Here is a 25104-nt window from a genome sequence, read left to right on the forward strand (position 1 = left end):
CTTAAACCGTTTGAAAATAAAATTTGTAAGACAAAATAATAGAAATTTGAATAAAATGAGGAGAAATCTAGAGCTACTAAATAAACGTAAATGCAGCTACCCTAACATGGGTTTTATGGTCTTCGTCACGACGCCACAGTGATCCGTACATGGGTGCCTTAGCTTTACTTGAGAGGTAAGAGTAACACATGACTTGAGTATTTTAAGAAATACTCAGTAATTAACTCCACGGTTGGAGTTGAGAAATGCAAACACATGCAACATGGTGGGACCTATTTTTTTAACATAGCATAGCATAACATTAAGCATCTTTCCTGTTCGGGTAAGGTTGGATGTGTAGTACTTCTCTACACATGACCAACACGTGCAAGCATGGGCGCGCCAAAAATGCTCGCATACCCCCTGGGCCTGGATCGTCGAGCTAACACTCACTAACAGGCTATATGCCAAACACCACGAACAGAAAGGATTGCATAACGTCATGGTGAATATGATGTCGTAAATCATAATGTATGCATCGTACTCATCATAGTGAGGAAGTATCCCGATGCACGTGTCACACAAATATTCATGAGATCTTCATAACTTATAATCATGGCATAATATATGAACATAAGACAAATTTCCATTTATCTATAATATAATAAGTATGTGAATTATGCTTACATAATTCTATTATATTCGGTAATACATAGTATATCATAGCATAGCATCACATAACTTAGCATAGCATAACATATCAATCATGACACGTACATGGGTCACGGGTTACACATCATTATACATAATACAATTCATCTAATCAAGCTGATAGTGGAGCCACTTACTTGGTTGGCCTGAGCCGTAGTCTCAAGTTATTTTTAAAGTTGGCTTGACTTCGTCCCTTAAAGTTCATTTCAACCTTGGTGGACCCACAACATCATATTTGAAATATTATAATGAAATTAACTTACCTAATTCTTAAATAATTTCAATTTATAGCTTAAAATAATTTAAATTGAGCAATTGGGGATTAAACTAAACTTAAATGCCTACTATTACGTCAAAATCAGCTTCCAGAGGGTCAAAAACGCAGGTAACGAGTCTAAAAACTCTATATCAAGTGGAATAAGCCAAATTTGAGCTGCTAGAGCCATCAAGCTTAAGCCAAAGCCGAGTGCAAGAAAATAGCATAATTGAGTCGCGATTAAGGTGGTGCACGCACATGCAGAGGATGAACTAGGTCGTTTAGGTTGCGTGCAAATTTCTTGGTTGCAAGCGGGTTTTCGAGTCGTGTCGACTAGTGGACCGAATGCTTCAAGGTTGCGCTTATTGGGTTGAGGCACGATTTGTAGGTCGTGACTGTAACAAGGGTTTGGGCTTGAATGAGTGGTCGATAACCCGCTCTAGATCCAACTCCAACTCTCGATGTAACAACCTTAGATTTCTACTTACCTAGAGTCGCTACCATCCTCATAACGTGATCATTTTTGTGCGAAAATAAGCGTTTAAACTTCATCTTAAAACACTGCCATAAACTTACGTGTTCGAAAACATCTTAAAACGACACAAAGAAATAAATAAACATTAAAATTAAAAAACACTCTATTCTAACCTAAACCTAATAAAATAAATACAACTACCCTATGCATGTGTCATTTCTCGAATTGCGATGTCAGTCATCAGCCGTACAACAGTGCCTTGTCTTTACCTAAAATAGAAATAGCACGTGGGGTTAGATGCAAGCCCATACAATCATGGGCGGGACCTATCATATCAATCTATATTTTCTTAGACGACTATCCTAAATGGGTTAATTGGATGTGTATTTACTGTTTTACACACGGTTCACACATGCGCGTATGTACCCACCAGTCGGTTCGCACATCTCCTTGACCCTTTTCATGGTTGGGCGAGCATTCTCTAGAGTTGTTGATGTCGGACACCAGTTAGGTATAGCGACCATCGCACTGTTATGATAAACATAATGATCGTTTTTCTGCCACGTAGTATACACGTCCGTACCATCATAAAAGAGGAGTATTCGCCAATGTATGAACACACAATGATGCATGACGTCCCAACATTTTTATTTATTATCATGTAAGACAACCCTTCCGTTTTTCCTTCCTATCATATCATTTTCATCGTAGTTTTCCAAACATAAATTGGTGTTGTGCATTATGTCGACACATTTTGCCGTAGATCATTCATATCATGCATCGTGTCATATTATATCATATCATGAGCATCTTATGTAACATCATGTACTACAGTAACATTGAAATGGATGACGATATAGTGAATAACTTGTCAGATCAGATATTAGCATTATACCACGTATGTATATCTTTATTATTGCATTGTATAACTAAATGTAGATTTGAATAAGGAGACCCGAGTCATGGATTACTTCTTCAGTCATTCATTGTATGAGTGTGTCCATTTACGATATTTTATTATCATTTTTTTTCTTTCTGTTTTCAACTATGTGAGCGTGCACAACCTTACAGTAAGACCTAAAGAATACGTTAATGGGTTCACCTAATGCTCCATGTGCATGTACGTGGGTCACTTATTGAGAACTACTATGCATCCAATTATACTCAGGAATGAAAGTACAGCCTCTGATCGGGGATGACTTTTGACGCTTTTTATTAAATAACTTTTTATATTTAATAATATTTTTCAAATATTTCAAATAATCTAATTGTTTTAACGGTTCTTACACAGACTTTAAAGCTTAGTTATTTTCGCTCGAGTTCATTTGACAAACTTACCTGATATGCATGTAATAACAGTTCGGTCTTAAGCTAAAATAGGGTCGTTACAATAGTCCATGACAGAAAAAAAAAATTAATTATTTAATTTCCGCCTTTCGTGTTTACTTTGGCAAAAAAATATATTTTTATTTGATAAGAACGAGAAAATATCATAAAATGATTAAAAATATTAATATATAAATAATAATTTTGCACCAAAAAAGAAGTTAAAAGATAAGATATAAAGATTTCTTTTTATAGAGTAACATATGAGAGAGGAAAATTGAGTCAATATAGTCTCGTCTTTGCCCAATGGATAAGCATCTTCCAATTTATTTTAAAATTTATAAATTCCATCATAAATGCTTTAAATATTTTCTTCGAAAGTAAAGGGTCGGGTGACTTTTCTTTTGGTTTTTTGTGAGATCTCACATCGGTCGGGGGAGGAGAACGAAATACCCTTTATAAGGGTGTAGAAACCTCTCTCTCTCTCTTGCATAAACGTTTTAAAAACTTTGAGGTGAAGCCCAAATGGGAAAGTACAAGGAGGACAATATCAGATATTGGGCACACTAGAGCTAGATATCGGACAGGGTGATGTTGCCAGCGAGGAGGTTTAGCCCCGAATAGAGGTGGACATGAGGCGATGTGCTAGCGAGGAGGCTGAGCCCCAAACGGGGTGGACATGAGGCGATGTGCCAACAAGAACGTTGGGCCCCGAAGGGGATGAATTTGGTGAGAGTCCCGCATCGATGGGAGAAAGGAATAAGTGCCAGCGAGGACGCTGGGCCCCGAAGAGAGTGTATTGTGAGATCCCATGTTGGCTAGGGAGGAGAACGAAACACCTTTATACGGGGCTAGAAACCTTTCCTTATTTGTATAAGTAATGACTTTCAATTCTTTTAAATCTTTCTTAGTCTTCCTATTATCAAGATCGCTCTCATTCAGATAAGGTCTCGGTTCATTCATGTATCCCTCTTTTACTTGGGTGTCACAGGTTGGTTAACCAACCACTGCGATCAAGTTATCCTTACGTGGGATTGGCTTGGCATACCCCCTAGCATTCAATTTTAGTTGTCTTGGGCGAATGAGTCAATCGAGAATCTATAGGTGGGGGACGTTGGGATGTACCCTAAAATGTTTGGAATGGGGTTAAGGCTTCCCTTGTCGTCGTTTTCTCAATTCTTCATGAGCCAGATCGGATTGGCTCCTATTCAACTTTCCACAAATGACTAGGAGGCTATCGACTTTTGCATCGTCCTCTAAGATCGTTACGAGAGTGGGGAGAAGTTGATGATCAACCAACTTTTTGCTATTCACATGGTCAATCATGTGCCAAAGGTGGCCATGTAGTTTTATCTCTCAGTGTGTTCTTTGTGTCGAGGGACTAGCTGTTAACTAGCGCAGACTAAGGATATATCTCCTAGGTGTGCTCTCTTTACTCGACTCGATCCTATTTTAACCTGTCTTTCTTAGCCTCTCTCTTTGTCTTTTCAAGTTTTGCCGAAAGAGCTCCCGTTGAGCTCAACACAAAATCCAACATGTTTCGATGAATTCAAGAGTTTTTGTTGATGGTACAACTTAGTGTACACAAATCAAAATTTGAATCACACTAGGCTCGATATACAAATTCATCTCTCATGCCTTAGGTGAGCTCCTGCCTTTCATTCTCTCGTGTCTCGTCAGCGGTCACTTGCAACATTGAAACTAAGCTTCAAACCGAGTGGAAGAAATGAGAGGAAAATGAATGAGTCAAGAGCAAAGATGTTTCAGATGACCATGACATGATAAAGTTTGAAGCAAGCTCGAGAAGAATCATTGCGATGAAGGTAAAGAAGACCCCAAGGAAAAGGGCACTTCCAAGTTCAAACAGGGTGTCGAGAGCACTTCCAAGTTAATTTTGCACGTCTCCACGCCTCTACCTTTATAATTTGAATATTTTTAAATCTAAGAATTAAATAGAAAACTCAAATTTCATAAATAAAGTCAATTCGATCGTAATTTATATCTCGATGATCCAATTTTAAATTGAATATGTTGATAGGTTGATGTTTCTTAATTTTATGTATACAAATAATTTTTCATTTATATATATACACATATGTATGTATATATATACACACATATACATATACACACATATATATATTTTGTTAGATTCTATATCGGTGGGAGAATTGAACGAAGTATTTTTTATAAGGGTACGAAAACCTCGGGTGTGAATTGTGAGATCTCACATCAATTGAGGAGGAGAACGAAACGTTTTTTTTACAAGGGTGTAGAAACATGTCCTCAACAGACACGTTCTAAAAATCTTGAGAGAAAATCGGAAAAGAAAAAACTCAAATAAGACAATTTCTTATATATATATAGACATAAGAATATATATATGTAATGTTGTCAAATCCCACATCAGTTGGAGAATTGAACGAAATATTTTTTATGAGGGTATGAAAACCTCGAGGGTGGATTGTGAGATCTTATATCGATTGGAGAGGAGAACGAAACGTTTTTTTTATAAGGGTATGGAAACATCTCCTTAGCATACGTGTTCTAAAAATCTCGAGGGGAAGTCCGAAAGGAAACACTCAAATAAGACAATTTCTAATATACATGTAATGTTGTCAGATCCCACATCAGTTGGAGAATTGAACGAAATATCTTTATAAGGGTATAAAAACCTCGGGAGTGGATTTTAAGATCCCACATCGATTGGGAACGAGAACCAAACGTCTGTTACAAGGACGTAGAAACATCTCTTTAGCATACACGTTCTAAAAACCGTAACTGGAAGTCCGAAAGTAAAAACCTAAATAAGACCATTTCTATCGGCAATGAGCTAGAGCTAGAGCCGCTTCATTTCAATATTCAAAATTTCAACGACATTTTCTTTTTAATTTTAATTAATTTTGTGTTTGTTGTTGAAATTGGATTATAATAAAAATTCAAAATTGATCTACAAATAATAACTACTATTATTTACATTAAACCCATCGAAAAGTAACCGTGTAAAAAAAAAACGAGGTCCAAACGTTTTCACATTTGATTCATTATTTTATGAAAGTGACCATTTTTTTGTCCTTATTCGCAAAATTCCACTACAAAATTTTAAAACACTCTTTAAAAAATCTTCAAAAATACTTTTTAATTTTTTTAAAAAATTTTAAAAATACATTTAAACTTTTTTTTAGGTATTCTTACAGTAAATAACATTAAAATGTTTGAACATAATTTATGAAGTGTGGATAGACAGTACAAAAATTTTTAATTTTTTTTTATAAAAATAAATGGTTAATGTTATTTTTAAAATTTTAAAGATATTTTTGTAAAATTGATATCGATAGTAAATATATTTTTAAATCTTTTTAATTAAAGAATATTAATAAAAAAAATTAATATTTAAAAGGATTTTTGAAATACTGTACAAAGTTTAAGAGTATTTTTGAAAAGGAGGAGATACCCATTTAAAATTTTGAAAATACAGATATATTTTATTAATTTAGCCCATTTAAAAAATAAATGATTTTTTGTTGCAAGTAAAATTTAAGATTTTAAAATTAAAATTATAGTTTTATTTAAATTTTGTTTAAAGAAAATTTAATGGCAATGAATAAATAATTTTAATGAAAATTTAATAATTTCTTTTTTTTTTTTATTAATGAAATTTAAACTTTTTTATTTATTTAAAAATGATAATTTAGAGACATTTTTAATTAACTTTAAATTTTCAAACTTTCACCTAACTACACTTCATTATTCCATTACTACTAGAATGTTATCATTTAAAAAACAAACTCTATTTCTCAAAATTACAATTTTATCCTTAACTTTTCATAAATATTCCAAAACCAAAACTACCCTTAGAGTAATTCTTTAGAGTTTTCGATCAAAACTGAAACTTGGAACCATGAAGCGTTGACCTAAACGATTTTACTTTAAGGGTAGTTTTGAAATGTTTGTGAATGTTAAGGGTCTTAAACCATTTTACTTTAAGGGCAGTCTTGAAATGTTTGTGAACGTTAAGGGGTCTTAAACGATTTTACTTTAAGGGCAGTCTTGAAATGTTTTTGAACGTTAAGGGTCTTAAACGATTTTACTTTAAAAGCGGTCTTGAAATGTTTTTGAACGTTAAGGGCCTTAAACGATTTTACTTTAAGGGCGGTCTTGAAATGTTTGTGCACGTTAAAGGTCTTAAACGATTTTACTTTAAGGGCAGTCTTGAAATGTTTGTGAACGTTAAGGGTCTTAAGCGATTTTACTTTAAGGGCAGTCTTGAAATGTTTTTTAACGTTAAGGGTCTTAAACGATTTTACTTTAAGGACAGTCTTGAAATGTTTTTGAACGTTAAGGGTCTTAAACGATTTTACTTTAAGGGTAGTTTTGAAATGTTTGTGAACGTTAAGGGTCTTAAACCATTTTACTTTAAGGGCAGTCTCGAAATGTTTGTGAACGTTGAGGGTCTTTATCGCAATTTTTTATATCTTTTCAAAATAAGGGTATTTATGAAGGACTCCCTCGTTGTTTGACTTAAAAATAAAATTATTGTTCGGTGTAAAGCGGGGCGGGAAAGAGACTCACCAAATTAAACCTACTCCCATAAATTAAAAAGGGGAAATTTTTAATTTTGGAAATTTAAAAATGAATGAATGATTCTAAAGTTGAACCATATGAATGCATCATCATCCATTTCTAAAAGTATGCCTTTTCACATTAAATGGTTGCACTTTTACGTTGTGTTCTTACTTGAAAATGTCTCATCTTTCAAAATAATTATTCAATTTGAGTATTTTGTGTGTAAATGTCAAAGGCTTTGAGCTTCATTAAAGATTCTTAAAGGGGAAAACGTAGCGTTTTTTTTTCTTCTTTTTTTGGTAATTTGTTCGGGGAATAATTGCAATCGGTAGGTAGGTGTTATGGCTTTCTTGTTCTCGATCTAATTATTATGGAATTGGCTTATTTTAATGAGATCGATACCTGTTTATTTAGAGAAAAAAATTGGACCTAATTCAACTCGGTAAAAATATTAGAAATGCTTCCTAAAGGGTTACAAGTTTTCGACTCCATTTTTGGTACAACTTTGAAAATCTTCGAAGAATTAGTCTTGCCCAGTCACATGAGTGGTCGTGATTGACTATAAATCCTTCATATTTAATTAGCCAAGTCATGTATAATTAGAGATGTTCATTTATCCTTGGGTAATCTGCTTCAAATGGGGTGGGTTGTTCTCATTTAAACGAAGAATGGGGAGGGAGCATGGAGACATTTTAATTTCTTCGTTGGATAAACTGAGTTACGAAGTACGAACAGGGATTGTGTTCCGTTTAGATAAACTTTTCCAATTCCGTTTTTTTTTTTTTTAATGTGAAAAATTATATTATAATATTAGTAAAACTTTATATTAGATTTTTGTTTATCTTTTTTAATAAAAATTATATTGTAAAATAGAAATGATGGCGAAGAACTATTTTAAAATTAAAAAAAAAAAAAAAATTGTGTGGGGAACCCAATCCCGATGTGTTCCTCCTCATCACGATCTCCTTGTAAAAGTAAATGAAAATTTTTGCACGGGTGAAGAATAAAAAAGGGAGTAAGAACGGGCATCTCTATGCATGACAAGTATGAATTATGTATCATACACATGTATGTATATATCATAGGAAAGTTATGTCATAATATGAAAGTATGATGTGCATTATAACCACGTACCGTGATTTAAAATGCGGGATCTATCCATGTATGTCACGAGCACAGGCTACTTCCCAAGTATGTTTTGTAGGGACGCGTACATCATATATGGGCTCATTTTTTTACATTGATTTTCGGTAAAATGAGAGTGTGAATATAATGTTTGAGGTTTACATAACCGAAAGTAGGCTTATACGTGCATAAATTCATTTCAAACATAATCAATAGAAATTAATAATAACATAGATGGAAACAGAAAAATAACGTCTCTTATCAAAGTTTCGAAATAAAATGCTCGTATCTTAATCTAACATGGTCTACAACTTAAATCCATCTGGTATGGGTTCCATGGCCTCCTCGGTTAACGCCGTCATCCATACATGAGGTCCTTTCTTATATTGAAAAAATTATTAAACGTGAGTTGAATATTTAAAAATACCTAATAAATGACTATGAGGCATAAAATGTAGTCACATAAAATAGTTTCACCCACTACAAAACTGACATCATTTTTTTTAGATAAGAAAAACTCATTGTCTTATTAATTCACATTTAAAAATAAATAAATAAATAAATCTTCAATCAGCTTCTAGTTGACCCGACTTAGATAAGGTTTAAAGAGCTTAAACCGAAAGTGCACAATATCATATAGTTGACGGAGATATGTGTGTGCTAGATGAACACGACTCTCTAAAATGGAATGATATTGTCCACTTTGAGCATAAGTTTTCATGGCTTTGCTTTGGGCTTCCCCAAAAGATCTCAAAGATAGTATTTCTTGATTATAAACCCATGATCATTCCCTAAATTAGCCGATGTGAGACTTTCATCTAACACCTCCCCTCGAATAAAGTACGCTTCCTCTTAATCGAGGCTCGGCTCAAACAAATCCATGAGAGCTTATGCTCAAAGTGGACAATATTATACCATTGTGGAGATTCGTGATTTCTAACATGGTATCAGAGTCATGCCCTATATTTAGTCATGTCAATAGAATCCTCAAATGTCGAACAAAAGTATTGTGAGCCTTGAAGGCATAGAAAAAAATGACTAAGACTCCAAAAAGAAAAAAGAGTCAAGCCTCAATCAAAGGAAGGCGTACTTTGTTCGAGGGGAGGTGTTGGATGAAAGTCCAACATGACTAATTTAGAGAATGATCATGGATTTATAATCAAGGAATACTATCTCCATTGGTACGAGACCTTTTGGATAAGCCTATGAGAGCTTTGGAGATCCGTGATTCCTAACAATGTGAACGTTTCATTGTCCTAACAATCTTAAATGTCTTGTAAGTTGTTTAGAAACTATATAGGTACATAGTTGATTTGAAACATTCTCCAACTCCAAAACCTGACCTGGTCAATTGGCCCTGAAGTAGAACAGCTCCAACCACATCATGACAAGTGTCACCTTCTTAAAACTCTAATCAAGCAATGTTTGGATCCAAACTACCCTATAAAATCACAACCAGAAATGTTCTTAATCAACAAAAACAAAAGATTAATCACCAGAAGTGTGTTTTTTGAATTCCTCTGTAAAAATAAATGGCAGACAACTCTCAGAACCTGAGCTATCAAATTGGAGAAGCCAAAGGCCAAGCACAGGTTCACTTTGCCTTGCACAGTTCATATTTGATCTCATACTCAAGTTGGTAACCTATTGATTTATATGAATATGTAGGAAAAGGCGAGTAATTTGATGGACAAGGCAAGTGATGCAGCCCAATCAACTAAAGATTCGATACAAGATGCAGGACAACAGATGATGGTCAAAGCCCAGGATGCAGTTGATTCTGTCAAGGATGCTACTGGCTTGAAGAAATGAAGCTTTTCCATTGCCCATTTCTCCTTGTGATCGTTGTCACTTATCGAATATTTTTAAATATTCATCCTATGTTTATCATTTTTCAGATAAAGATAAAGGCCCTATATATTGATGCAGTGCCAGTTGAGTTGACCATGAAATAAAGTCACACTAGATAGTTTTTAACCTCGTTCGTTGTTCTCGAATGGGTTCTCTTTCAACTTTATAAATCCCCACTTCCAATCAGTTGTTTTAGTATCTAATGAATTCTTTATCAAGGAGTTATATACTCATTAGCCATCACTAGGGAGCAGGGCATACAATAACCAAACTACACAAGAACATACTAATATTCCTCCAAAAAAAAAAAAAAAAAATGAAGACGTTCCCTTTTTTTATTATTCACCGTTAGTCAATAATGTGGGTTGGCTTGGATTACTTAGTGTTGCGTGCCTAGAAGGGCAGCGCGCTTTGGGATGTGGAGGAGCTATTATTGCCCCAACTCCCTAACCTAATGTGGCACTAGGTTTGGGTTGCAGGGAACCATAGTATGGGAGGACGTCTAATCCTTTTGCCGCTGCAATGCTAGTTAATCATACGCAGCAAGCTCGAAAACTCCTAGTTCTAGAAGGCACACGAGTCCGAACGCTATAAGCATAAACTAAACAGATCGGGAGGACTAACTTGGCAAGGTTCTTGAGGTGTTCTTAGACTAATGGCAGAGGATTGCTAAGAGTTAGGCTCTTCTACTCAACTCAAGAGCCAAATCCTTGGGATTTTGTATACTGTATTAAGCAAAATAGTAGCTTACTCAACTTGACTCAGGAGATTGATACCTGAAGAATAGAAGGCTAATGCTAGAAAGGGCAATGATCAATCTAAAATTAAGCACATAAATTGAACAAGAACATGACATGCACGACCCATGGTTATCTTTAAAGTAGTATTGAACTAATGACTAGCATTACTGGCCAGCAAAGCGAAATTCTTAAGACTTTAATATGAATAAATCAATTAAAAGACTAGAATCCATGGTAAGCAAGCGTTTAGAATCATAAGTACCGTCGTTTTTAGGAGTTGATCAAGCTCTGGTGCATGTGCATTTCATTCTTCGTGTAACAATTGTAACAGCTCAAGCCCAATCCTCTTTAGGGTTTCCCTTTCGGTCATTCTTCGTGTAACAATTGTAACAGCTCAAGCCCAATCCTCTTTAGGGTTTCCCTTTCAGGCTTTCCCTTGAGGTTTTTAAAACGCGGTCTGCTAGGGAGAGGTTTTCACACTCTTATAAAGAATGTTTTGTTCTCCTCCTCAACCGATGTGAGATCTCACATCAATATATGGAACTCACCAGTAATCTCCACACGAGCAAGTACCGTCCTTAAATTGGTGAAACCGACGAGCATCTCTTACTATAATTTCTCTCCTTGCAACCTTCGATACGAACTTCGTAAAAGTATGACAATCACCACAAACTCGGAGATTCTTCTGAAGTCTAATGAGGCTACCTGATCCAGAATTCAAGAGCCCAAAAACAATAGCAAGCTTTTCACTATGCACATATAGAAGCTTTTCCTTCGTCTCTTCCTCCACATCATGTAATACAAAATTCAAATCAGGGGTATACCCTTCTTCTTGAATCCTATAAATCACTTTATCCAACTCGGAGTAAATCATTTCAGTTTGTGGATGAGATCGATCCCCGGCCACAAACGTATGAACCTTGTTTTTCATCTGAATAATCGTGTGGCCTGCAATTTTTCTCAGACCTCTTTGTTTCATAAGAGCTCTAATCTGGTCTGCTTCTTTTCTTTTTCCAGATGACAGATATATATTGTACAGAAGAACATATCTCCCAGGATTCTCCGGGTCCAACTCGAGTAAATTCGTTGCAGCAACTTCAGCCATTTCTACATTTGAATGTATTCTACATGCCCCAAGTAATGCACCCCAAACCCCAGCATTGGGTCTAATTGGCATTTTCGAGATAAACTCACGAGCTTCTTTAAGCTTTCCGACTCGACCTAAGAGATCGACCATGCAAGCATAATGTTCGGATCCCGGTTTCAGCTCAAAATCTCTAGACATGGCATTGAAGCAATCCCATCCTTCTGCAACCAAACCAGCATGACTACAAGCCGCTAATATTGATACAAATGTTATGTGGTCAGGCTTGGTTGTGTTCTTCATCTCATTGAAGAGACAAATTGCCTTCCTACCATGGCCGTGTAATCCATAGCCTGATATCATGGTGCTCCATGAGATAACATTTCTTTCCTTCATGTTATCAAAAACTTTTCTGGCATATATTAAACTTCCACATTTGACATAGAGATCAACAATGGCAGTTTCAACCACTACTTGGTTCCCGAAAAACCTTCGGATAACAAAACCATGTACGAAACACGCCTGGCTAAAAGATCCTAAAGCTAAACAAGCACGAATCACACCCAAAAGGGTGATAGAATCAGGCAGAAGACCTTTGAGTATCATTTCTCTGAAAATCTCCATAGCTTTCAGGGGAAGATCAGCCTGCACGTAAGCTTCAATCATCGATGCCCACGACACCAAGTCCTTGTTATGAATTCCATTAAAGATCTCTTCAGCAGTGTCAATTCTTCCACATCGTGCATACATACCAACTGCTGCGTTTTGGACTGATTGATTTAAACCAAGCTCATGATCCATGGCCATTCGAAAAACATCATCAGCTTCCTTCTCTGAGTGTACGCACGCCATGACATTCAACAGTACAGACCTGTTTAATTGAAATCCTTCAATCAACATCAGCGAAAACAACGACACTCCTAAACTATATTGACCATTTTGTGCATAAGCACCAATGATTGAACTCCAGGACACAACATTTCTTTCAGGCATTTTATCAAACACCTCTCGTGCAAGCTCTGAACGCCCACATCTACCATACATTGCAATGAGTGAATTCGCAACAAAAACATCCAACTCATACCCAAAATTCACAGCATCATAATGAACCCTAACCCCAAAATCCAAATCCTGCACAAACCCACACGCCTTGAAAACAAATGGAAACGTAAAATTATCAGGTCGAATACCCAAATCCAGCATTTGGGCATAGAGAAGCATGGCCTTACGATAAAACCCAGCATCAACAAAACCACGAAGCATGACATTCCAGAGAAAAACGTCAAGAGATTGCAACAAAGAGAAGAGAGAATAGGCGTAAGAAACAGAGCCAAGCGACGCATACTGCGAAATGAGAGTAGTGCAAAAGAACAAGTTGAGGTGGAGATTGGCTTTGAGAATTGAAGCGTGGACACATTTCAAGGATTTGATTGTACTGCAATTTTTTATGTAGTTGGTGCATGATTCACAATCAATAGGCCGAGGAGATACCGGATGCTGGAGACTTGAGTGGCAGAGACGGCGGAAGAAAAGCAGGCTCCGGCAGCGAATCACAATCATAAGCAGCGCTGATTTTGAAACTATTTTGCTTGCGAGATCATGGAAGAGTTCTTATTAAAAATAATTTGATCAACAACGTTTAAAATATACTCGAAAAACTCGATCAGCTCAACTCAATTCGTTGTATTAAGAACTTATTTGAGTCGAGTTGAGTTCAAATATATGAAAAAAAGTTACCGAGTCCACCTAAAACGACATGTTTTTTTTTTAATTTTTGCTCAACCTCGGGACGATATAAAACGTTCAAAGTAACAAAAACTCATGTTTACTGTTCTTGACCGGATTTTTCGATCTTCAATGGCGGATTAGGAGCGGTTCTTGGTATTCTCTCTCTTTTCCCCTCCAGAACCCTAACCTCCTTCTTCCTCTCTCTCTCTTTTAATTTTGTCCGGGGGCAAAATGACCATTTTGCCCCTAGGTTGATTGTGTTCGGTCGGTAGAGTGAACTAAAACCAACAACGTTACTAAAATTAATTTAATTAAACGTATTTAAAAAATATTTAAAATTTTTGTTCAGTTCAATTCAGTCCATGCTATTTAGGTTGTGTTATGAACTTATATTGAATCGGGTTGATTTCAAATTAATGAAAAACTTTATAGATTAGTTGGTTCACTTAATCGTAGAGTTTTAGTCCACCTACAACGACGTATATTTCTTAAAATTTTTACTCGACTTTCAGGACGATATAAAGACGTTCAATGTAACGAAAACTCATGTTTACTGTTCTTGATTGGATTTTTCGATCTTCAATGGCGGATTTGGGACGGTTCTTGGTATTCTCTGTCATTTCCCATACAAAACCCTAACCTCCTTCTTCCTCTCTCTCTCTCTTTTCTTTTCCATTTTGTCCGGGTTTGGGGCAAAATGACCATTTTGCCCCTAGGTTGATTTTGTTCGATAGGTAGAGTGAACTAAAACCAACAACCTTACTAAAAATAATTTAATTAAACGTGTTTAAAAATTTTTTAAAAATTTGATCAGTTTAATTCAGTTCGTGCTATTTAGGTTGTGTTATGAACTTATTTGAATCGGGTTGATTTCAAACTAATGAAAAACTTATTACTTGGTTCACTTAATCGTAGAGTTTTAGTCCACCTACAACGACATAGTTTTCTTAAAATTGTTACTCGTCCTCAGAACGATATAAAGACGTTCAAAGTAACAAAAACTCATGTTTATCGTTCTTGACTGGATTTTTCGATCTTCAATGGCGGATTAGGGGCGGTTCTTGGTATTCTCCGTCTTTTCCCTTCCAAAACCCTAACCTCCTTCTTCCTCTCTCTCTCTCCTTTCATTTTGTCGAGGCTTGAGGCAAAATGACCATTTTGCCCCTAGGTTGATTGTGTTTGGTAAGTAGAGTGAACTAAAACTAACGACCTTACTAAAAATAATTTAATTAAACGTGTTTAAAAAATACTTAAAAAATTTGATCAATTCAACTCAATTCGTGCTATTTAGGTTGTGTTATGAACTTGTTTGAATCGGGTTGATTTCAAATTAATAAAAAAACTTTATAGATCGGTTGGTTTACGAGTTATTGTGACAATAGATTGGGTTAAATGGAACCTTTAAAATATTTTTTGTTTATTTAATTTCATTATTATTTTAATAATTTATTTTCTAGCCACTATTAAAAATAAAATTCAACTATTTGTAAGTAATTTTTTAAATTGAGGGTCAAATTTTAATAAAATGTTAGAAAATAAATAAATAGATATTTTACGAACTAATATTTTATTTTTATAAAAAATAAAAATTTGAATAAATGATCTGAACTACTCGAGTCAACTTAAACGGTTATTTAAGTTAAAAAATTTATAATCCGAATAATTGGGCCGGGTCTAAAATATGTCCTAATTCAATCTAACCCAACCCCATTATTTAACGAGTGACCCATTTTCGCCAATTGATATCTTGTCTATTGAACTATTTACACCTCGGTTTTCTGACCCGCCCTTAATTTTAAGTCAAGTTACACTATTAATGGCTAATTTTTGTATAAATTCGAATGGTTCTAGAAAGCTAACACAATAAAGGACGAGCCTACGGAAACTTAGAGGATTTTGAGCTTGGAAAAGACTTGAACCGAGTCCCTAAATGCGATCGAGCAAGTAATAGTTAATCCCAAACTTTTCTTAAGATGTACTTGGGGATCACGTGAAAATGCCCTAAGAAGTTAAGTTTACTTATTATTAAGTGAACGTGGAAGGATTAGATCAAAAACCACCCGTTAAGGACATCAATGGGACGTTTTACTTGGTAATATCGAATAGGACATAAAACTAGCTAAATCAAGAAATTGACCCACTTAATGACCCGTTACATATGAAATTTTAAAGTATGACCTAATACTATGAATTTGAAGCTCGTAAGAGTATGTTTAGGGCATAAACCAACCGGAAGGATAAAAATGACCAAAATGCCCCTACAATGTCTACTATATTGTTAGGCTTTAATGAACTTTGGATGACACGTTACATAGCACTTATTTATGAACTTATGAATGAATTATGCATACTTTTACGATGTTTAAGGACGAGTATGATATATAGCTTTGAAGTACGGCTTTATGAACCTCATAAACCGTCGTATGTTTAGGTTCTGCCTTAGCCTTTTATGACAGATCCCTAGAGTAAGAAGAATTACGATTTTTCCGACCCTAAGCCTAATACGATACCCAATCAGCTAGACACCACTTTATTAAACTTTTCGTTGGGATCTCATATGTTTTCTAACCTAGGTGGGATGTCTAGCTCAGACTCGGGATGTTAGACTAGACAAAAGGGGAATGTCAGAGCCATTATGGGTCGATTCTAGATAAAGGAACTAAGAGCTTCATGGATATCAAGACTACAAGTTTGATGAAGGAATCAAATTAGAGTAACGAACACGTGTTTAATGAATCTTAGCCTATGATTGGTCCGAGAGTCATATTTAGGGTTGATTTTGATTGTATAGGTTGCCTCGGGATGATTAGGGCACAACTCTTAGTTGTGAACTTGTCTCAACTTATGAGGTCTACTTAGTAAAAAGAAATACGACATCTGCTTTGTACTATTTAGAGCCTGGAAAAACGTATAATATAGAGCCTATTAGGGTTTAGGGAGCTTCTAGTTAATGTTCAGTAGTAGACACGAACGAAACCTGTTAGGGAAACTGCAGCGAGTTTGCTAATAGGTAGACTTGATCCATACTTCTCGATTCAGCTTAGAGCCCAAGATTTGATGAGGGAATCCTTAACTCGTATGTCAAACGGGTATTGACTTGAATAGACCAAATAGATTGGCTAAGTGCACCTAGAACCGTAAGTATCCATGATAGGTGGCCCTAGAGTACGAGTGACGAGGTTCAGTAAAAGAATTAACCGGATAAGGCTAGATAACCAAATTATGAAACTGACTAACCCTAAAGCCGAGATAAAACGCAAAGCCTATAAGTAGCTTGCTTACTAGGTATTAGGGTCAGGGAATGCAAACACATGTAACATGAGCAAGGACCTATCATTTAAAACCATAGTCTCTTAGGTGGCCTCTAGTCCGGACAAATTGGATGTATAGTACTTCCCTACACACGATCCACACGTGCGAGTATGCTCGGTGTCGTTGTTGTTTCTACTCTGGTATCTCGTTCTTTGTATCGTGTCAAACTAATTCGTTCTTCATCGCCTTTTTTGGATCTTTCACGCTCTCAAACAACAAGGGTGTGTTGAGTGGCAGAGTGGGGTTGAGGGCGGTTGTGGAGAAGAGGGCGACGAGGGCGTCGTGGGTTGGGTGCGGATATCTCATGGTTGCCTATGTCGAAAACTGCGAGATTTCTGGCGAAGCTAAACTACTCTGCTATTTTTTTTTCGTTCATTACAAAAAAATATTCAACCGACTCTAAATTTTATAGTTTGGATTAGATAATCTAAATTGATCGGGTTTTTGGATTACATGACATAAATATAGGTTGGTTGAGAAGAACATTTATCTCGACATCCTTCCTCCTCAACTAACCCATTTACTCTCCAACAAGCAACTACACTGCTCGTCTTTGTCCGCCACCGCCACCGCCACCACCAAATGCGGTGGCCGGCCTCGAAGACCGGCGGGCTTGGCCTCATTGCCATATCATACATCTCCATTGACTACCTCAGCCACCTCTCGCCGGCATGGCATGCCCGTCTCCAGCCAGCTCTTTGGTCCCTTCTTGCCCTTGCCGCCGTCGTTCGTGTTCCCTTCTACAAGCACTGGTCCTCCGAGTTCCGTTCCGCCATTCCGTTTCTCTCCTCCATGCTCTTCATGCTCGCCACTCTGCTCTTCGAAGCTCTTTCCGTTCGTTTCGTCACCGCAGTCCTCGGTCTTGATTGGCACAGGTGACTCTAGGATTTAGATTTCTCTCTTTCAGCAGATAAAAAATAGTTGTGGATTTCTTGAATGATCAAGTTTGATTTCGACTTGGAGGTATCAGATCGATTTCTGATTTTTGAGCTGCGAATACCTAAAATTAATTCCTCATCATATTAGATGTCTATGTTTAGGTGCGATTCTGCGTATCTGCGTTAATTAACTCGCCAGATTTGGAATATTTTCCATTTTCTTGTGTGAATCAAGAGATTGAGGATGGATCTGATATTTTTTGGAGAGTAGTTTAGCTTGATTTACCAGATTCAAACGTCACGAAGGCGTTGACTGAATCCTTTTAAAAGCATTTATAACCTGATTGTTAGTGTAATTATGAGACTGAAATGGCTTACCCGTTCTTTGTAAAGGATTTCTGATTTTAGATCCATAATCGTTTCAAAGCTAATTAGATTTGGTTTCTATCACAAATGGAAAGAGATCTGGCTAATAAATTCATTTTTGGCTCCCTGTATATTGACATTTTCCTATTCCTGTCAGAACCAAGTTTAGAAGTTGCAGAGCGTCAGCCAATTGGTGTTCTTATTTTCATTTTGTAAAGATGGGTCTCACTTTGTTTCTTTTTCTGGATCTTAAATTAATGCTGCTCATAATGCTTCCTGTTGCATCCGTTATTGGTGGACTAATGGCTTTTCATACATTTAATTAATCTAGTTCCTATGTTTATTTATAATATATTATGAAATTAACGAGATGCATTGAATGTGGATGAACGTTGATGCAGCCATTATGTTTAAAGAAGTCTACAAAGTCCTTGCTAGTTAGTTTTGAGGATTGATTCTTGCAAGAACTAGCAAGATTTTGATTAATCAGAGTAATTTCGATCTTGCCAACAAACATATTTGATGTGTTTAGTAGTCCTTTTGATACCCAGTTTTGTTTTTGTTCTGTAGCAATTCAGTAATTTAGATCGTATTAGTAGATCAATCTTTTGTTATGATATACCGTGTGAGATCCCACATTGGTTGGGGAGGAGAACAAAACATTCTTTATAAGGGTGTGAAAACCTCTCCTTAGTAGACACGTTCTAAAAACCTTTAGAAGAAGTCCAAAAGGGAAAGCCTAAAGAGGACAATATTTGCTAGTGGTGGGATTGGGCCGTTACAAATGATATTAGAGTGAGACATTAAGCGATGTGTCAGCAAGGAGGTTGAGCCCCAAAGGGGGTGACACGAGATGGTGTGCCAGCAAGGATGCCGAGGGGGGGGGGGGGGGGGGGANAAACTTCGGGTTATAATTGAAATTGTGTATAAGGGTGTGGAAACCTCTCCCTAGCAGACACATTTTAAAAACCTTGAGAGAAAACCCGAAAGGGAAAGCCCAAAGAGGACAATATTTGCTAGCGGTAACTTGAACCGTTACAAATGGTATAAGAGTCAGACACCGTACGATGTGTCAGTAAGGAGGCTAAGCCTCGAAGAGGGTGGACACAAAGCGATGTGCCAGCAAGGACGCTAGGCCCCCTAGTGGGGTGGATTGGGGGGTCCCACATCGATTTGAGAAAGGAACGAGTGTCAGCGAGGACGCTGGGCCCCGAAAGAAGGTGGATTGTGAGATCCCACATCAGTTGGGGAAGAGAACGAAACATTACATTCTTTGTAAGGGTGTGGAAACCTTTCCGTAGCAAACACGTTTTAAAAACCTTTAGAGGAAGCTTGAAAGGGAAAGCCTAAGAAGGACAATATTTGCTAGCGGTGGGCTTGGGCCGTTACATACAAATTTCCTTTCAAAAGATCTATTTTCTTAACAAAATATGCAGTTTCATTCTACTGTTGGTTTTATTTTCAGTTCATTTTCTAAGATCGTAACTTTCTTGACATTTGACAGTGACACATCTCCTCTTCCTGATACGGGCCAATGGCTTCTCCTGGCGTTGAACGAGAAACTTCCTCATACTGTTGTGGAGATATTGAGAGCTCGGATTATTGGATTGCATCACTTCCTGATGTTGTTCATTATGCTTGCGTTCTCTGTGCTGTTTGGCTCAGTAAAAGCTCCTGGACTCGGATTAGGTGCGAGGTATATGTTCACCATGGCAATTGGCCGACTTCTTAGAGCCATAACTTTTGTATCTACAATTCTGCCATCTGCACGGCCATGGTGTGCCTATACTCGATTCCGAGTCCCAGCATATCCTCATCGTTGGGCACAGAAGTACTATGTTCCTTATGCTGAAGATGCTGATACAATTCGCCAGTTAATAAATCAGGACATAGCTTTCGGTAAGTGACTCACTGAAAACCATCATATTTAAGAGCAATTTAATGCTGCATTTTTTAAAATGTTTAAAAAGCACTCGAACTGCTTTGTAAGAAAATACTTGTCACTTTCGTTGTGAGATCCCACGTTGGTTGGAGAGGAGAATGAAACATTCCTTATAAGGGTGTGAAAATCTCTCCCTAGCAGACGCGTTTTAAAACCTTAAGGAGAAGCCCAGAAGGGAAAGCCCAAAGAGGACAATATCTGCTAGTAGTGGGCTAGGCTATTACAATGGTATTAGAGCCGGGCAGTGTGCCAGCGAGGATGCTGAGTGTCACAATCGCACTTTTAATGGCAGCGGACTTGCGATTGTGCGGCACTCACTTTCCAACGACAAGTGAGCTAAGCCAATTCGTTCTTGCGTCGCCTACAGCCAAGCGACGTATGCTCGAGCCTCTGGCCTCAGTTTTAAGAAAAGGTTTTAGAAAACAAGGGGAGGGAGAGATTTTCGAAAGAGAGATTTTTTAAAGAGACGTTATATAAGCAAGCAAGAGAGAAATAACAACGGCTCACAGTATATAACCTTGGGTAGGGAGAAGTTGACAACTAGTTGTATCCCCTTCTTAATTTAGTTACCGTCCTCGATGACTTTCTCGGGGCGCATTTGCCCCACTGATTGTGAAACTGAGCCCCCAAGGAGAGGGTGGATTGGGAGATCCCACATTGGTTGGAGAGGGGAATGAAACATTCCTTATAAGAGTGTGAAAACCTCTCCCTAGCAGACGTGTTTTAAAACCCCCTTAAGTCGAAAGAGGACAATATCTGCTAATGGCATGGTGGGCCTTGACTATTACATTCATAGTACTCAATGTAGAACCAAACATCAAGATTCGATGATGATTTGTTATTGAGATGTATAGCTTTGTAGAAGATAGTTTGCACATAATGAATTCAAATTTCTCTATTTTCTGAGTTGTTAACGTGTAAAATGTTTTCCCAGCTGATCCGGGACGGATTCTTGGCGACTTCAGACCTGATTGGGGTAAAATGAGCTTCTTAATAGATTTCCTACGACCAACACCCTCTGAAGGATCTTCTTGGTACAATGTACTTAAGAAGGCCGGGGGTGGCTGCAACGACCTTGTATACAGCGGGCACATGCTCGTTGCCGTGCTCACGGCCATGGCCTGGACGGTATAGACTCTAGCGTGCAATATGTTGATGTGAGATATTGTTTTATTTCTTGGCTAATACATGCACTGAAACAGGAGGCTTATGGAGGTCTTAGCTCAGCAGTTGTATGGTTTTTTGTAATACACAGCGCTCAACGTGAAATACGAGAACGCCACCATTACTCTGTCGATTGTGTCGTTGCAATATACGTTGGCATCCTCTTATGGAAAATGACTGGATTCATTTGGTCAGCTAAAGACGTCGTGAAACGAAAGAGGCTAGCGAAGTTGGAGAAAATTCAAAGTAAACTGGTACAAGCTGCAAAAGATGCAGACATTGATGAAGTTAGAGAACTTCTAAAAGAAATAGAGCTAACCAGTCAAGAGAGCAACAAAGAAGACAACCGAGGCCAGAGCGGAGTATTATGGTTCTTTGCGTGTGCAACGATATTTGCTGCGTTTGTCATCGTTCTTCTAGCGTTCACGTGGACAAGTGATGGATAAATTTACTCGTAGTGATGACACGTTCCACGGTTTCACGAACACGAACACTGGTTATCCAATGTGAGTTTTGTATTGGTATCGGACTGCTCGGACTGCTCCCTCCACCAAAGAATAGGGAAAAACTGATATTCTTGGTTAGTTTATTGTAGAGTGTAATGAATGATGGTATGGTTTTTGATTGTCTTGTTTGATAAGTTAATTAGAAACTAAGTTGTTTTTAAGTAGGTTTTTTTTGGCTATGCTCTCATCTCCTCGAACCGTTTGTGGGTTTTGTTTCGTTATCCATACGAGATGAAATCTACACATTCCCATATCGAGAAAGTAGATGAATAGGTTCTTTGAATGCTGATTACGGGATTTGAGTAATGGAGCACACTCTTTCATTGGCTCGTGAGAGATGCAGGGGTAAAATAGTCTTTTGACCCAACTGTAATTATGAAAATAATCGACAGTGCTAGTTCATAGGAACCCCAAAAAGAAAATTTTTACGTGTTCAAACTAATATATTAGTAGAGTGAGATATTGAATCGGGAATGAGGTTACTCACCTAATTTGATTTTCAGAAAAATCTTCTCGAGATCTCAACTTTTTTTGATCTCTTGAACAAAATCTTCCTCTTCCTTCCCTAAATCTAAATGTATAGGACTTGTTGGACGAATTTCATATTAACCTCCCGATTTGGTGGTCAAGACTTTCGAGTTTGTGGGCTTCTTCAATTGTAGAAAGTAAACCTATTGGTCAGGTCAAATCAAACCTCCTCGACCTTTCATCCCTCGTGAAAACCTTTCATTATTCTCAGAAGCTAACTAAATTGGTTTGATTTCAATTGGTTAGACAAACCTCGCCTAAGGTCTGACGAACCTACAAAATCAGTCGAAAAATATATATGGGACTTAGGGTCCCCTCTAGAATGGTCGTGAGCATGTCAAGATCACGACATCACACAGATGAAAAAGTATGATCAAGACACTCAGCACGACAACACACATATGAAAAAGTATGATCATGACATTCAGCATGAAAGTTAGGGATCATACTGTGAGATCCCACATCGGTTGGGGAGGAGAACAAAGCACTCTTTATAAGGGTGTGGAAAACCTCTCCCTAACAGACGCGTTTTAAAAACTTTGAGGTGAAGCCTGAAAAGGAAAAGCCCGAAGATGACAATATTTACTAACAGTGGACTTAAGTCGTTACACATACACTTATATAACAAGCTACTTACCTCAAAGAAACTTCAAAACGTGGGATGATAGCATGTTTCCTCCCGTAAAACTCTCACGAGGTTCAGATTCAACTCTAAACAAAACATAATTAAAATAAAATAAAAAATCAAATTACCCGAGTTGTTAGTACCTCGTTTCAATAATACTATTCACGTAACGACTTGGTTTCCGAGGGACTCAAGTTATAAACGGCTACTTACAAAAGTGGATTATTTACAGACTCGAGACAAATAAGTGTGAAAGTTACTAAAAGGATTCAATTAACAAAACAAATACACGGGAGGCCTAATACAAAAGAAAACTTATAGGGCCTCCTATCCCCGTGTGCTAGAGGGAAGACCGAAAAGTTTGTGTTTAGCAGAAAGAAAGTATGTTTGTCTTGTTTAGGCATTTGGTGTCCTTTCGGCCGGCCTACTTAGCGACTGAGCCACCCTCTTTGGGGTCGGTGAGGAGGAAAATCCCCCACTCCGGCGGTTTCCTTGTGTTTCTCTGGTTCTAACCCCATCGAAGTCCTCACCGAGATGGACTCTAATATAAAAAGGGAGGTTGATTGGCTTATTGAGTCACAACAATTGTTTCGTTTCATCCCATTTGACGATTTGGAACTTGTCGGAGAATCCATGTTCTAACGGCTCCGGCTCTAGCTCAACCTCTCGACTAATTCAGTTCGAATTTGATATTTTTGGACCCTCTTCAAGAGCCATTTCCGACACGTTTGGAGACGTAGCTTCCCTATGAGACGTACATTTTCGACACGTATGTATGCCTCATAGAGACGCTATGTCACGAAAAGTATGGAGGTATGAGTTGCATCATAAGTATATGCCATGAGGGGATCTTATACATTTTGTATGTCATGTGCATCGAGATATTTTCTCATTATGATTAGTACAGACACGTACATTAAGATATCTATGTACACCGTTATATGATGCAAGCTTCTTTCCCTTAGGTATACGAGCGTGTTTGGTGAGTCCATGTGTGCTTACACATTCAACTCCGCCGGGACTGAAAAGTAGATATTAAAAGATGCAAGTCCATAAGTAGGTCTTGATAATCGTATAAGCACTAATATTACTATTGGTAATGCATAAGATCATAATTCTAAGGTCAGGGAAAAACTTATAAACATCGTACGCTATTTTAGTTTAGGTTCTAATGGAAAACTCCGTCCCATTGTCTATCATGCATATAACGATCTATCACGTCATACTCATTACTAAAACTCGAGAATTATGATTCGTTATACATATCTTAACTTAGAAAATTCGGGGACGGACTTGTATCATACAATCATGGGGCTAAGTGAGCTAACTAACTTATCGAGATCCCAACCATTGTACCGGAATTATCAGTCAAGCTCAATCCTAGCTTATTCATACACGTTTATAAGTATTCTACAAATCTCTTCTCCGAGCGAATAATTCTCTCCAATCCCTTGAAGATTTTTTTTTTCTCGAGAGGCTCCCACAAGCCCTGTTCATGTTTCGAAGTCACGACGTGGAAGACTTCACGGAAAAGATTTCATTTGCCAAATTTAAAGAAAAATCCCGACATAAATTTTCTCCATATTTCTTCAACTTAAGTTTGCAAGTCAATTCCACGACTTCTATTGTGAATGTCGGTGTTCATTCCCAACAACGTGGACCATCGTTATAAGGATTAAAAAAAAAAAAAACGTGATATTTTCTATTTTTAACAAAATATTTTTAATCTAGATTAATGATGCATTTGACTGATAAATATTTAATATTTGAATTTTATGAAATTTTAATAATTAATATAACATATATTAAGGATAAATAACATATTTAAAAAAAATATTAAAAATATAACCCGACATTTTGGGTCGTGTATACCTCTAATTATCATAAATTCTTCGATTTTTTTTTAATTATAATTAACTTAAATGAATAAAAATTATAAATG

General features: G+C 37.1%; 3 protein-coding genes across 5 annotated transcripts; 2 read left to right on the top strand and 1 right to left on the bottom strand.

Moving 5' to 3' along the window:
* Window positions 1–9678: 9678 nt before the first annotated feature.
* LOC111432729 (stress-induced protein KIN2-like) lies at window positions 9679–10633 on the top strand. The gene is made up of 2 exons (XM_023069665.1): window positions 9679–10030; window positions 10107–10633. Exons 1-2 carry the CDS (start codon window positions 9971–9973, stop codon window positions 10248–10250), a joined length of 204 nt encoding a protein of 67 aa, XP_022925433.1. The 5' UTR covers window positions 9679–9970; the 3' UTR covers window positions 10251–10633.
* A 475-nt stretch (window positions 10634–11108) lies between these two features.
* Window positions 11109–13766, bottom strand: LOC111432725 (pentatricopeptide repeat-containing protein At3g26782, mitochondrial-like). Of its 3 annotated transcripts, none has more exons than XM_023069660.1 (2): window positions 13459–13766; window positions 11109–12984 (listed from the first exon to the last, which is right to left on the bottom strand). In XM_023069660.1, exons 1-2 carry the CDS (start codon window positions 13671–13673, stop codon window positions 11574–11576), a joined length of 1626 nt encoding a protein of 541 aa, XP_022925428.1. In that variant the 5' UTR covers window positions 13674–13766; the 3' UTR covers window positions 11109–11573. The 3 variants fall into 3 exon arrangements, with proteins under 3 accessions (XP_022925428.1, XP_022925427.1, XP_022925426.1); XM_023069659.1 differs by having other exon boundaries at window positions 11109–12466; window positions 12707–13766; XM_023069658.1 differs by having other exon boundaries at window positions 11109–13765.
* A 3863-nt stretch (window positions 13767–17629) lies between these two features.
* Window positions 17630–22262, top strand: LOC111432726. Its single transcript, XM_023069661.1, has 4 exons — window positions 17630–18028; window positions 19902–20296; window positions 21274–21467; window positions 21542–22262. The coding sequence occupies exons 1-4, from the start codon at window positions 17736–17738 to the stop codon at window positions 21947–21949; spliced, it is 1290 nt and encodes a 429-aa protein (XP_022925429.1). The 5' UTR covers window positions 17630–17735; the 3' UTR covers window positions 21950–22262.
* Window positions 22263–25104: the final 2842 nt, after the last annotated feature.

Source organism: Cucurbita moschata, unplaced genomic scaffold (genome assembly GCF_002738365.1).
Source record: "Cucurbita moschata cultivar Rifu unplaced genomic scaffold, Cmos_1.0 Cmo_Scf00040, whole genome shotgun sequence".
In the NCBI taxonomy this organism is placed as follows: Eukaryota; Viridiplantae; Streptophyta; class Magnoliopsida; order Cucurbitales; family Cucurbitaceae; genus Cucurbita; species Cucurbita moschata.

Excerpts from the sequence above, each read along its gene's own strand:
- LOC111432729 (XM_023069665.1), top strand. The coding sequence starts at position 9,971 with ATGGCAGACAACTCTCAGAACCTGAGCTATCAAATTGGAGAAGCCAAA. Across the intron at positions 10,031-10,106 it reads AAGCCAAAGGCCAAGCACAG|GAAAAGGCGAGTAATTTGAT; the intron begins GTTCACTTTGCC and ends ATGAATATGTAG.
- LOC111432725 (XM_023069658.1), bottom strand. The coding sequence starts at position 13,673 with ATGATTGTGATTCGCTGCCGGAGCCTGCTTTTCTTCCGCCGTCTCTGC.
- LOC111432726 (XM_023069661.1), top strand. The coding sequence starts at position 17,736 with ATGCGGTGGCCGGCCTCGAAGACCGGCGGGCTTGGCCTCATTGCCATA. Across the intron at positions 18,029-19,901 it reads CTCGGTCTTGATTGGCACAG|TGACACATCTCCTCTTCCTG; the intron begins GTGACTCTAGGA and ends GACATTTGACAG. Across the intron at positions 21,468-21,541 it reads TCACGGCCATGGCCTGGACG|GAGGCTTATGGAGGTCTTAG; the intron begins GTATAGACTCTA and ends GCACTGAAACAG.